This window comes from Pseudorasbora parva, chromosome 23, assembly GCF_024679245.1.
Source record: "Pseudorasbora parva isolate DD20220531a chromosome 23, ASM2467924v1, whole genome shotgun sequence".
NCBI classification, from domain to species: Eukaryota; Metazoa; Chordata; class Actinopteri; order Cypriniformes; family Gobionidae; genus Pseudorasbora; species Pseudorasbora parva.
In genome coordinates this window covers 19,813,792-19,826,840 of record NC_090194.1, presented here as the reverse complement: position 1 = coordinate 19,826,840, position 13,049 = coordinate 19,813,792, and the positions used below count along the sequence as shown (strand labels likewise).

The window sequence follows — 13,049 nt, the reverse complement described above, 5'->3', positions numbered from 1 at the left end:
AGACGGGTATTTTTGCGGCTGACCTTATTGCATATGTATTTGTAGGAGTTTCCCTTTCAGACACAAAAATGTAGGAAGAGAGTATTTAAATGAATCATGCAAGGTGATTTACTAAGGTCTGCGCTAGTCAATTTACTGGTGTTTGCGCCATCATTTACAGCACAAAAAAAGCATGTCTTAAACCAAATGCTAATTTGCACTTCTCTTGGTAAATTGTGTTGGTCATTATGGAAATTATCCGGCTGCGTCTGTGTTCTTTCATTTGCGCATCTACAGTAGATCAATAGGATGCCGCTCTCATGCTAATTTGCCCCATTAAGTAAATCTGTCCCTTAGTCCTGTGTCAAATGTACATTATAGTTATCATCATATTTAGTCAGCTTTGTCCTTTTTTTGTCAAGTTTTAGTCTACTCAATGTCTGAGTATTTTGGTATAGTATTTACTTTGCTTAAAACATGTTCCAGGTCATTTGTACATTACTCAAACGTTATACAACTTGAAACAAATGTTTTAATGGTTTATGATATCACATTACAAAAGTCAAAAAGAGAGAAAACTACTTCATGTTGGCTGGAAATTGTCTGGTGGTTCTTCACTTATATACGGCAGTATCTGGGTTCAAGCCAATCTACATTTCCATTCTTGTATGGTGCACTTTTATCCAGAGCAACTTACATTGCACTCAAGTTTATACTTGCATTTTACCAGTTTATACATTCCCTGGGAATTGAACCCAAATGCTCAATGTTTGACTACAGGAACGCACTTATCTCTGATTGCTTAGTGGCACAAGGAAAGTGCGTTTGGAAGCAGAGCAAGCCATTACATTTTGTTGAAAGAGTATGACAACAGAAGCGTATTAAAATTAGGTCCGATTTTGGTTGATCGTAACCTTATGGTGCTGAACAAAAACACTGTTTTAAAATGTTCTCACAGCAAAGATTAAACTCTCATTTGTTCTGTGGGCCATTATATCAGCTAAACATATGTTATAAACATATTTAACACATTTATTTATCCACATCCCTCATTCGAAAACTATATATTTGCAAATAAATAATCTCATTACATGATCCAAATATAAAGTACCGGGATCAATACGATTTTTTTTTTATGCAGCAGGTATGCATTAATTTGATGAAAAATTACAGTAAAGTTACTACAAAAAATTTATAGCACAAATAATTGCTGTTCTCACAACTGTTTTTATCATTGATAATTAATATATAATCATGAAATCATCATATTAGAATGATTTCTAAAGGATCACTGAAGACTGGAACTAATGATGTTGAAAATTCAGCTTTGATCAAAGGAATAAGTTACATTTTACAATATATCCACGTAGGGAAAAAAAGTTATTTTAAATTGTCATAATTTTTCACATTATTACTATTTCTACTGTAGTTTTGATCAACTAAACGCAACCTTGGTGAGCAGAAGAGACTTCTATCAAAAACATAAAAAATCTTAACAACAGTAAGTAAAAGTGCCACATAAACTATGCCTTCCAAATCAAGATGTATTTAGCGTTAATGAGCAAACTGCACATTACAATCACGAACTGCTATGATGAATGGAAATGAGAAGAATGGAAAAGCACTTCGACTAGCGTCTGTGCTGCTACAAACCTTCACGCGCTCGTTGTCGAGCAGACCCAAGAAGTTAAATGAGGCAAAGTTAATGCACTCTTTCCCATTTACGATGATTTTGTGGCTTGGAGGGCTGTAAAAGAAAAACATTGCCTCAGTCAGTATAATTTACACCGCACACAGTGATTATTATTCCATATGGGGCAGACAGAGCTGGGATGGAGACATGTTAATTTGAACAGTGCTTCAAATGAGAAATATCTCCATCCCGGGGCAGACAGAGCTGGGATGGAGACATGTTAATTTGAACAGTGCTTCAAATAAGAAATATCTCCACTTTTGGATTGTACAATACGTACCCAGTGACCACGTCATAATTAAGGGAAGGATGGTCTTTCGATACGGGAGTAACCAGCGGTTCAGGCTGCCACTCCTCAATTAACTCCTCTTTCTCCTGAAACACACAGGAATAAAGAGCAGAATGAAAATGCTTATAAAATAATAATAAAGCTAAATTTTGTGTCTTGAAGTCGCTGGATCAAATTACGATAAGTTAAACAATATTGTCGTTTCATTTGACACATTTCTAAATTGTTCTTAGATACAAGTCTATAACGTTACAACTCTTATAACTTGAAGTCTGTGATTTCATGTACCGATTTGGACTAGAGAACATCTCTCTGTTTATTACAGAATAGGGAGTGTGTGTTTTCTAGATATGGGTGTTACAGAAGCTCATCTGCTTTACTCGCATATGTCACGTATGACGTCTTTAAGGAATAATGGACTCTGGGTGGTTAAATTATTAGAAAAAATAATGCACACCTGAGGTGGTAAATTATTTTTCAATAATTAAATGGCCCGGAGTCAATTATTCCTCTTATACTATGGTTATCACACAACAAAACATTGTTCAGATGATGTGTTTCAAGACATTTATCAGGTTTTTGTCCTTAAAACGCTCTTGTGTGTATACGACTAATTTATTACGCATCTCATCCTAAGACTTATTACAGAATATAATTTTAGAGCTAGTAACAGAGGTTTGAGCCATTGATAGCATAGCAGACTAATGCATTTATTAGAGAGAGAGAGAGAGAGAGAGAGAGAGAGAGAGAGAGAGAGAGAGAGAGAGAGAGAGATTTAGTGTATGTGAATTACTTAATAGCGAATCTGCTTTAAGAACAGCGCTGTTATTGCTGCGCAAAATTGTTAGTAGTAGTTGTAGGCACTTTATTGATCCCACATGGGAAATTAAAGAGTATTTTGCTGATAAAAATCACCAGAGCGGCGCTGATGACACGTTTCTTTGCGAGTGTGTGTAGGTTTGAGTGGGAGAGAGGGAGTATGTGCTTTGCCTTTCCATACATAATCGACCGTAATTTTGTAGCAAAAACATGGAAATTGTTTACTGTATTTATTTGTTTCATCAATGACGTTTTTGTTGTTTTACTGTTGTCAGCTGTACAGAACTTTGAAATAACTGCAATCATTTGGCAAAGTGATATGGAACTGTAATGCAGTCAAGAAGACCTGCCTGGACCTACTTTATCTGTGAGTTTCCCTAAAAATAACTGCACAGATTCAAATATTTAACTGTCCCATTGTATAAACATTCACACCCAGGTAGGATCAGATTTCTCTCAGATTTCTCAGAGGACTGTTGAGTTAAAACCGTAAAATAAAAATAGATATGATAAAAAAACAGTAGGTCATTTGCTCTGGAGTTTATAATGAGGTTGTGTGAGATTCGGACAGGATTAAAATCACAAAGTATGCCTAAAACACGAATTTCTCTAATAACCCCCTGGAAATCTCATGCAAATTTAGTTTGAGTGAATGTCAACTCTTTGAATAGTAATCAATTATAGTTAAAAATCTGCAAATGTACGTGTGTAGCATCTTATTATGGTGTTTAAAAAAAAGTTCCAAATTATTGTTGCTTTATATGGATATATGAAAATGTATGAAATATGAGATGCCATATTTCATATTCTTCAGTAAAAGACAAACATTTAGGCATTTTTAAAAATTAAGACTTTTTAAAAATAAATAAATATTTTTAATCAGGAAATAAACCTTCAAAGGTTTCCACAAAAATATGAAGCAGCATAACTAATTTCATCACTGATAATAATCTGAAATATTTCATCATATTAAAATGATTTCTGAAGGATCATGTGACACTGTAGACTGAAGTAATGATGACAGGAATCAATTACATTTTACAATAGAAAACAGCTATTTTAAACTTTAAATATTTTACAATATTACTGTTTTTACTGTATTCATAAAAAAATTAATGCAGTCTTGGTGAGCAGAAGAAATTTGCAAATTAATTATTTATTTATTTTAAATCATAACAGCCTCAAACTTTTAAGGATAGTGTATATTAAAGTTAGCCTAGAAATCTAGACGCACCCTAGCGGCAGCAAATTTAATCTGCCCGCTAGTGTCGTCTAGCAACTCTCAATACCCTTCTGAGCTGTATTCCTCTAACTCTTGCCGGGCCAATCACATCGTGTATAGAGTCGATGGGCGGGGCCATAATGACGACGGCCGAGTTGCGTTTGCGTGCTTCTAGTAAACACAGAAACTGGCGAATGGCAGCGGTCTTTCGAATCAACTTTGGCCGCGATTCTGGAAGACTTGGAGTTAAGCTTTTCTCTGAGAAAAGAACAAAGAACGGCACTGAAGTCATTCTTAAAAAGGGAAGATGTGTTCGGAGTTTAGCCGACCGGATACGGTGAATGTTTAATCTATCAACAAGCTCTTTTTCACTTTCGTTGCTCTGGTTGGTTGTAGCGCTATCCTATCGCGTGCAGAGGGAGTTTGAAAGACAACCGTTTATCCCGCCCCTCGGATTGAGGCCTGTCTATGGTGAGTTTCCAGACCAAACATCTTGATGTGGGTCTGGCTTGTCAGGCTATATTAAAGTTGCTTGAATCCCAAATAGCCAAAGGAATATAGAAAACCTCCTTCAGTTAACATTGAACCAGTGTCTGTATGATGTGCATAATGCATCTCTCACCTTTTCTGTGAGGTCTGATCTCTCCTGAAGCTTATATGTTTTGGAAAACAGCAGTCTGATAATCCATAAAATGAGAATACCTTCTAAAATCAAATGATATGCTGGTGCCTAGAAGAGAAATCAACAACACACTATTATAAAATTAACTGCAATTTGATTGGAAACATTCATAAGCCGTTGTAAAATAGCGAAAAATTAACACTTGTGATGCACATCCTATATTAGGGTCTTCATCTTTTCGTCACTCTCATCAGATGACTTTACATCATAATTACAATGCAATGCTTTCCAGATTAAGCACTCCTTATCAGACATCCTAAAGAAGAATGTGTTGTTTATTTCTACTCATTAATATCAGAAGAAATTAACTACTTTTTAACATCAGTGTCTTGTTTAAATAAGTTATAAATTATGCAAAGCAGTGATTATATTACCATTACTGTAATAATTTGTCTTCTTTTTGGATATTACAGCTTTACTTCTCATCTAAAATTCTCACAATCAATATAAGGCATTCACAGAAAAAGAATGATATTGCAGTTTTGGTCACAGTTAATGACTCATTTTGACAACAGTGAAAAATAACAATAGAGTTCCAGATTCAGAATAAACAGCACACAATCCATTAAAACATTTAACGTTACCATGATTTAAATCCAAAATACCAGTTGTTGTTACTATAATACTTTGGAATCAGCCACAACATGACAGAACGATTCTGAAAGCTTCCTATATATATCATAAGACCCCATATTAATGCCATGCTTTTAGTGTATTATCAGTAAGGTCGTAACTTTTTGACGGGGTTACTGTAGTAAATTCAGATGTAGATGAGTGAGTCTCACCTGTCTGACAGTTTAACACTTCCTGGAGTGACAATACTAAAGAAGATTGTGTTTGAAATATAGTCACATACAATCATATGGGTAGGTGCTGTTTAACTGAACACACGCAAGAAGTCTGTCGATATTAACACAACATAAAAAATAAATATAATACAAGCAGAAAGTTTGTAGTTACCTCGTAGAAGGCTTGGACCATCTCTACCAACACCCACTGTTGCCCCGACGCCATTTTGACTGAGTCACGTGACTGAGTGCGTCTTCCTGATTAATATGAGGCGCCATCGCGTGGAAGCCACACGCAGGTGCAGTTTTTTTTTTTTTTTTTTTTTTGGGGGGGGGGGGGGGGGGGGGTGTCACTCACTTATTTGATATCAGCATTACAACACACTGTTGATCTTTTAAATCATCAGTGTAGTCAGTGTAGTAATTATAAATGCTTTTTTCTTTTTACCGGTCTCCCTAGGGAATAGGTAGCTATTTGGAACAAAGCATTAAAAATGCTAAACAAATTTGAAATTAATAACAAAATTGAAGAAGTGTCCAAACCTGTTCAGTTAAGCATGTTTTGGAAATAATTAAGCAGACAATTTCTATCTATCAATTTTGAGGCCTTTTTTTTTGCAATTGTGCAAATAGACATTTGTTTACTTGATGCACTTTTTATTTTCAGAATGATATGTGAAGAACATTAAGCGATTATTTATTGTATTAGCAAAATACATTGGATAAAAACTGTTTGCTAACCAAATTTGTTATATTTTATAAATTATTTGGATAAACCTTGTGGAATAAAAAAAAAAAAAGTTAAAAGCACTGAATAAACGTCTGTCAGCTAATGCTGTTAATAATGATACTATGAGGACACAAACACAGATGGCTCGGTGTGTTTGTCTCGGGGTGATCCTTAGTTAGACCATTTCATTTCACAAATCAAAGGATACTTTCTGATCACTTTATGTATTAGTCTGACACCTAGTGGGCTTTTTATGATCTGTAATTGACTGTACACTATTTAATAGACGTGTATGAGACAGACATGGAGTGTGACAAGGTGAGTTAAGTGGATATTAGCCTATGGACAGAGCTCAACATTTTATTGCATTGATATTAATTTAGTCTGGTGTCATAATGTGTTATTTTTACACACAGATGCAGACATGTTGCATAGGCTACGTCTTTAATTTTCCTCAGCAGATCATGCAGAATGAAGACTGTAATTGTGGCAAAGCTGTGATGGCTGACCTTGTTCTGCTGCAAACACTAAATTCACTAATGTCATTTATACAGGTTTGTTGCTACTGGGTAAGTTTCATGCGTCATTGTCTAACCTCAGTAAACACTCATTCTTCTTTCACTCTGCTTTCTTTTTATTGCAGTTCAATGCATAACATCACGTTGAAATGCGTTTATTATTAGAATGTTCTTAACACAAATGTACCACAAGGTTTAAGAAATGCTTCTTAAGCATCAATTCATCATATTAGAATGAATTCTAAAGGATCATGACTGAAGACTAATGATGCTGCATGAAAATTCAGCTTCCTTTTCTAGGGAACTAGCGTTGCATCGATTGACACTATGGGAACGCTTTGCGAGATGACGTCTTGCAGCACGTGTAAAATCAGTCCAATGGTGGAGGGGACGTCAGAGCCGGTAACGTCACGAACCAGGAAGCTATAAAGCCAGCCCAAACAAAGCTGTGTCAGCTTCTGTGTCTTCGGTAGTGCTCTGTGTGTATATCTGTTCAGTGGTTTTTCTAGTTCAGTAAAGATAACGATAACAAAATCACTATGGCAAATAAGCAGCAGTTTAGAGTGTGTGTGCATCCCTGCCCGCATTTCCTTACGAGTGGACACACACACACACCCATTATATGTTGCTTGTTTGGGAAAGGAGCATGCACAGCTAGCGTTTGAGGGAGCTGGCTGTGGGCACTGTGAAGTGCTTCCATTGCGGACACTCCGATCCCGCCTGGTGTTCTTTCGCAAGGACGTTCAGGCTCGCGCTCCCCAGGGCTTCGGTTCCGCTGCTGCCGAGGCCCAGCGGCGATTGCAGTCTTGGGATTCGCAAGTGGATCTATCAGCGGGGTTTGAGACGGGCCCAGCCTTATCTCTACCCTCACCTGATAGATCCAGTGCCTTCTCTCTGGGTTTGGAAGCACACGCTGCGGTTACTTCCGCCCCGATTGAGGCACCTCTGATGCAGCTCTCCAGTTCTGAGGATCTGGAGAGTGTTAGTGTCAAAGAAATTGAGGATTCGCCACCTCAGTCACATGCTTATGAAGAGCTGGTTGAGGTTGTGACACAGGCAGTTGAAAGATTGAGCATTGACTGGCCTGCTGATAACCAGGATGTTTGTTCTAAAAGCAAACTGGATGAACGTTTCCTGCCATCTCGATCACAAACTAATCATCGGGGCCTGCCGTTTTTTCCTGATCTCCACACTGAGGTGTGGAGATCATGGGAAAAACAGGTCTTATATCTTCCCTAAAAGCCCCGACGTTGCCCACTAAGCTGCAAGCCTACTATGCTGAGTTTCTTGGTGATATGGATGAGGGCGGGGGTATTAGCTCTGAAGTGGTTTCTGAACTACGAGTTCGGGTCTCGCCCGCCCAGGTTTATGGGGGTCCTATCTACAGTGGTGGGCCCAGAGCAGATTCTGGTAATGGAACAAGAAGTGAAAACTCTGATAGAGAAAGGGGCCATAGATTATGTACCTCACTCAAACAGGGAAACTGGGTTTTACAGCCGGTATTTCATAGTTCCGAAGAAGGATGGGGAGGTTGTGTCCCATTTTGAATCTTCGGGTGATGAACGCCACAGTCATGCAGTTGAAGTTCAAAAAATTAACCTTGAGACAAATAGTGCCACATATTAGGTCCGAGGACTGGTTTGTCACGATAGATCTCAAGGACACATACTTCCACATTTCCATCCTTCCATATCACAGAAAGGTTTGCTTTCGGGGGCAAAGCATACGAATATCGAGTACTTCCATTCGGCCTAGCTTTATCACCCGGCACCTTCACAAAATGCGTAGATGGAGCTCTGGCATCACTGCGCCTGCAGAGCATTCACATTATGAACTACATCGACGATTGGTTGATTTTAGCTCAGTCACATCAGTTGGCGGTTCGGCATCGAGATTTCGTTCTACCCATATGAAGGAGTTGAGGTTACGGCTGAACGCCAAGAAGAGTGTTCTTTCTCCATTACAGAAGACCACTTTCCTAGGTGTGGTGTGGGCCTCAACATCGATGCAGGCACGCCTGTCATCGTCGCGTATAGAGTCCATCCTTTCAGCTGTAAAAAATATAAAACTAGGCCAACTAGGTCATTACACATCAACTGTCTGGAGATGTTGGCAGTGTTTCTTGCTCTCAAGAATTTCATTCCAGATCTCAGGGGCCATCATGTGTTAGTTCAGTCAGACAACACATCAGTGGTCGCCTATTTAAATCATCAGGTCTGTGCTCGCATCCGCTGCGCAAACTGGCGCACCAGATCCTCCTGTGGTCCCAGGGGAAGTTGCTTTCCCTCAAAGCAGCTTACATTCCTGGGGCTCAGAATTTAGGGGCGGACATTCTGTCGAGACAGGGGCTGAGGCCCGGGGAATGGAGGCTCCACTCAGAAGTAGTGGAGCAGATTTGGAGGGTGTAATCGGCCAGGCTCAAGGGGATTTGTTTGCATCTCGAGAGACAACTCACTGTCCACTCTGGTTCTCCCTCACAGATCCAGCTCCCCTGGGGTTGGATGCAATGGCTCAGACATGGCCGAGGCTACGTCTATGTGCTTTTCCCCCAGTTGCTCTGCTCCCAGGAGTTCTGGAGATAGTGCACAGAGAACAGTTGTACCTTATTCTGATAGCCCTGCGTTGGCCAGGCAGAGTTTGGTTCTCCAATCTAATATCTCTCCTCGATGGGCCTCCACTGGAGTTACCCATCACCGTGATGGCGGCCATCAGGAGGGACCTTCTGTCTAAAGCAGGGGTCTCGTTACTGCACCCTCGCCCAGAACTGTGGAACCTGTGGGCTTGGCCTCTGAGGGGGCTCAGCTCATAGAAGCAGGTCTCTCAACTGAGCTTGTGGAGACCATTCTACACTCCAGAGCTCCCTCCACGAGGAAACTTTATGCTCTGAAGTGGAAAGTATTCACTTCATGGTGTAGTGACCGTCAGTGGGATCCAGTTAATTGTCCAGTTGGGACAGTGCTGGATTTCCTACAAGACCGGTGTACTGCAGCTCTATCCCCTTCCACCTTGAAGGTTTACGTGGCGGCCATAAGTGCTTACCACATTCCTGTGGATGGTATGTCTGTGGGTAAAGATCCGTTGGTATCTCATTTTCTCCGTGGTACTATGAGGCTTAGGCCTGTAGTTCCCCGCTAGGGTATCGACTCGGGGTCTGGCTACCGTACTTCGGGGCCTCTCCTTGGGTCCCTTTGAGCCCTTAGAGGAGGTTCCTGATAAGTTTTTGACCTTAAAAGCTTTGTTCCTCCTCGCTATCTCTTCTATTAAAAGGATAGTGGATTTGCAAGCACTGTCGGTTGCTCCCTCGTGCCTGGAATTTGCACCTGGAATAGTTAAGGCCTTCCTTCATCCTAGGCCAGGTTAAATTCCCAAGGTCCCTACGAATGTAGTCAGATCTATAGTACTACAGACCTTCTGTCCTCCACCGTTTCAAGATACGGACCAGGAAAACAATAATCTGCTGTGCCCTGTTAGGGCTTTAGATGCTTAGGTTACAACTGTACCCTCGTTCCCTGAAGAGGGAATGACTGTTGCATCGTGACACCATATCTCCTACGTGCCTGTCAAAGCGACTGCTTCAGACTTACGAAGCTAGCACGGCTTTGTTTGGGCTGGCTTTATAGCTTCCTGGTTCGTGACGTCACCGGCTCTGACATCCCGTCTCACCATTGGACTGATTTTACATGTGCTTCACGACGTCATCAGGCAAAGCGTTCCCATAGTGTCAATCGATGCAACACTCGGTCCCTTTTCAGGGAACCGAGGTTACAGTTGTAACCTAGGTGTTTTTCATCAAAGGAATAAATTACACTTTACAATATATTCACATGGAAAACAGTTATTTTAATTTTTAATAATATTTCACAGTATTACTGTAAATATAAATATATCCTGATAATTTACTCATCTCATCCAAGATGTTCATGTCTTTTTTTTTCTTCAGCCGAAAAGAAATAAAGGTTTTTGAGGAAAACATTCAATTTTTCTCCACAGAATGGACTTCAGTGGCAAAATACAAAACTCCATCTTTACAAAAATGAAACCTTTTTTTGCTAAAGGACGCTTGTATTAGGCCCTGTCCCAAATGGCACCCTAAACCCTCACAGTCTTCCTCTGGGTCCACACTTTCACAACGTAATGCCGCTTTGACTGCTGGGTAGAAGTTCTCTGTTTAGCTCGCAGACTTGCGGGCTCAGCTGAAGTGCGTAACGAGGGCGCATAACAGCCACAAAGGGGGCACTCAAGAGAACCCTTCTTTAAGCTTAAATGACGAATGGGACACTCTGTGGTCTTGTGGACTTAAAGGGTTACTTCAGCGATTAGCATATGGCTTTGTATCAGTAGAAACCCTGGAGAATATTCAAATTATTGTGCTTTCCCCCCTCATATCTCCCTGAGACGAGAGATTTATGCATTTTATTTCTGGAAAAATTCCTCCTATGATGCAAAATTACGATTTTTGCATCATAGGAGGAATGTTTGCCCAGAGGCTAAAGACTACAGCCAGCAGAGGGAGCCATTTCCGCATGTTTTGAATCCGCGCATGGGGGATGGGAGATAACACTCAAGCTTGCAGGGAGAGCTCAGCTTGCAGACAGGATCATTTAAACGGAGCTATGGTGTGCAATGTAAGTCTTTTAACTTCTCAAATTCATTTCTATGAAAGTTAAGCTTGCAAAGGCATGAACTGAAACGCGCCAGACTGAAATTGCGTTGTGAATGTTTGCCGCGAATGTAGTCGCGATTACCTCAGCTCTCATCACTCCTGCAGTTAGTGCTCAGTGCTGTGACACTCGTGCGGTGACTCATTATATTGAACAGACACGATCAGTTTTTAATTGTAGTGTCTTCAACTCAGTCACTGTAATCAAGTTGGTGGCGTTGGGAATGGCCTCACAGGGCAGCGAAGCATTCTGGGAATTGTAGTCTTTTATCCCCATGGGACAAAAATAAATTTTCTGTCTTTTCTCAGTCTAGAAGACACCAAATTCAAAAATAATTTCACATTTCTACTGCATTGATGACCCAGTTTAAATACAGATTCATCTTCCCAGCGCTGAAGTACCCCTTTAACGGACACGCGCACACATTGTAAGTTATTGTAAGTCCACAAGACCGAAAGTGAAGTGTGCCATTTGGGACAGGGCCTTAGTCTTTGCACGAGCGCTTTGTAAATACAGGGTTGGTATTTCCGCTTACATCTAGTGTGACCTTTCCGACCTGATAGCGTAATCCATGGTGTCGCAGAGCAGCTCAGAGACTCTTTCCTTGCCAAGTTGCCAGCCACCTCCAACATTTTTGATAATTTTCACAAAGCTTTCATGGCCCCCAGAATATTTTTGGTATGAATATCTGAACATGAAATAGCTATAGCCTTCATGCATTCTTTTTTTATCAACACTTAAAGGCACAGAATGTAAGATTTTTTACATTCCAAAACCCACTAGAACAATGTTATATATCTTGATAACTTGCTTACATTATCCCAAATGTTTCCAAGAATGTTTAAATCCAGAGAAATAACCAGGACACGGACTGTGTCCGTGTGTCACCCACCAATCATACCCACGTTACCCTTGATTTCACCAAAGACATTTTAATATTTTGTGTTTTATTAGGCCAGTGGGCAACTGTTTGGATACATTCTTTGACAGAGAACTAATCGTTGTTACAGCACAACACAGTAATTCTTATTGTTTAAATCTTGTTTTCATGATTTACCATAAGTACCATTTTTACCATACCTAATATTGATCTAGCTTACTGCAGTGTACAACAAGCAAACGCACAGAGTAGCATTATAACTTTCAGCACACTCAAATAATTCATACTCTACTTCATACTACAGCAAGGTTAATAAATCTTTAATACATTAGTTTATCCACAAATATGATTTGTGCCCGAGTCCCGTCGGATTCTTTTCCACGGGCTGTAGAGGTGGAGACAACTTTCATGATTCCACAAAATCAAGGCATTATCAAGCTACGCCTTTGTTTTGAATAAGCAACCTCTATTGTTACATTTATATAGCACGTTTCTAGATACTCAAAGCGCTTTACATATGGAAGGGGGAATCTCCTCAACCACCACCAAACCTGGATGATGCGACAGCAGCCATATTGCGCTAGCAATTTCCCACTGAAGCTCAGGCCTGCTTAGCTTCAGTGGGAAACCAGTCTTGGGCTACAGGGTGATATGGCTGCTGGTCTATGCTGGCAAAAATTACATACTGTGCCTTTAATATTAATAACACTATTCACCATATAAAATGCATACTTTTTTTATAATACACATTTACATTTCTAATTCTGTAAAAATAAGCAAGTAATAAT

The 13,049-nt window shown here is 39.9% G+C and overlaps 1 protein-coding gene across 1 annotated transcript in view; it reads right to left on the bottom strand.

Moving 5' to 3' along the window:
• sptlc1 (serine palmitoyltransferase, long chain base subunit 1) overlaps positions 1-5,782 on the bottom strand; it is a 31,981-nt gene extending 26,199 nt beyond the window's left edge. Inside the window, exons 1-4 of the mRNA XM_067432742.1 lie at positions 5,645-5,782; positions 4,625-4,732; positions 1,953-2,047; positions 1,633-1,726 (exon numbers count right to left, since the gene is read on the bottom strand). Of these exons, the coding sequence (XP_067288843.1) occupies positions 1,633-1,726; positions 1,953-2,047; positions 4,625-4,732; positions 5,645-5,698 (351 nt within the window). The 5' untranslated portion in view covers positions 5,699-5,782. The remainder of the gene's footprint in view (positions 1-1,632; positions 1,727-1,952; positions 2,048-4,624; positions 4,733-5,644) is intronic.
• Between the last annotated feature and the right edge of the window lie 7,267 nt (positions 5,783-13,049).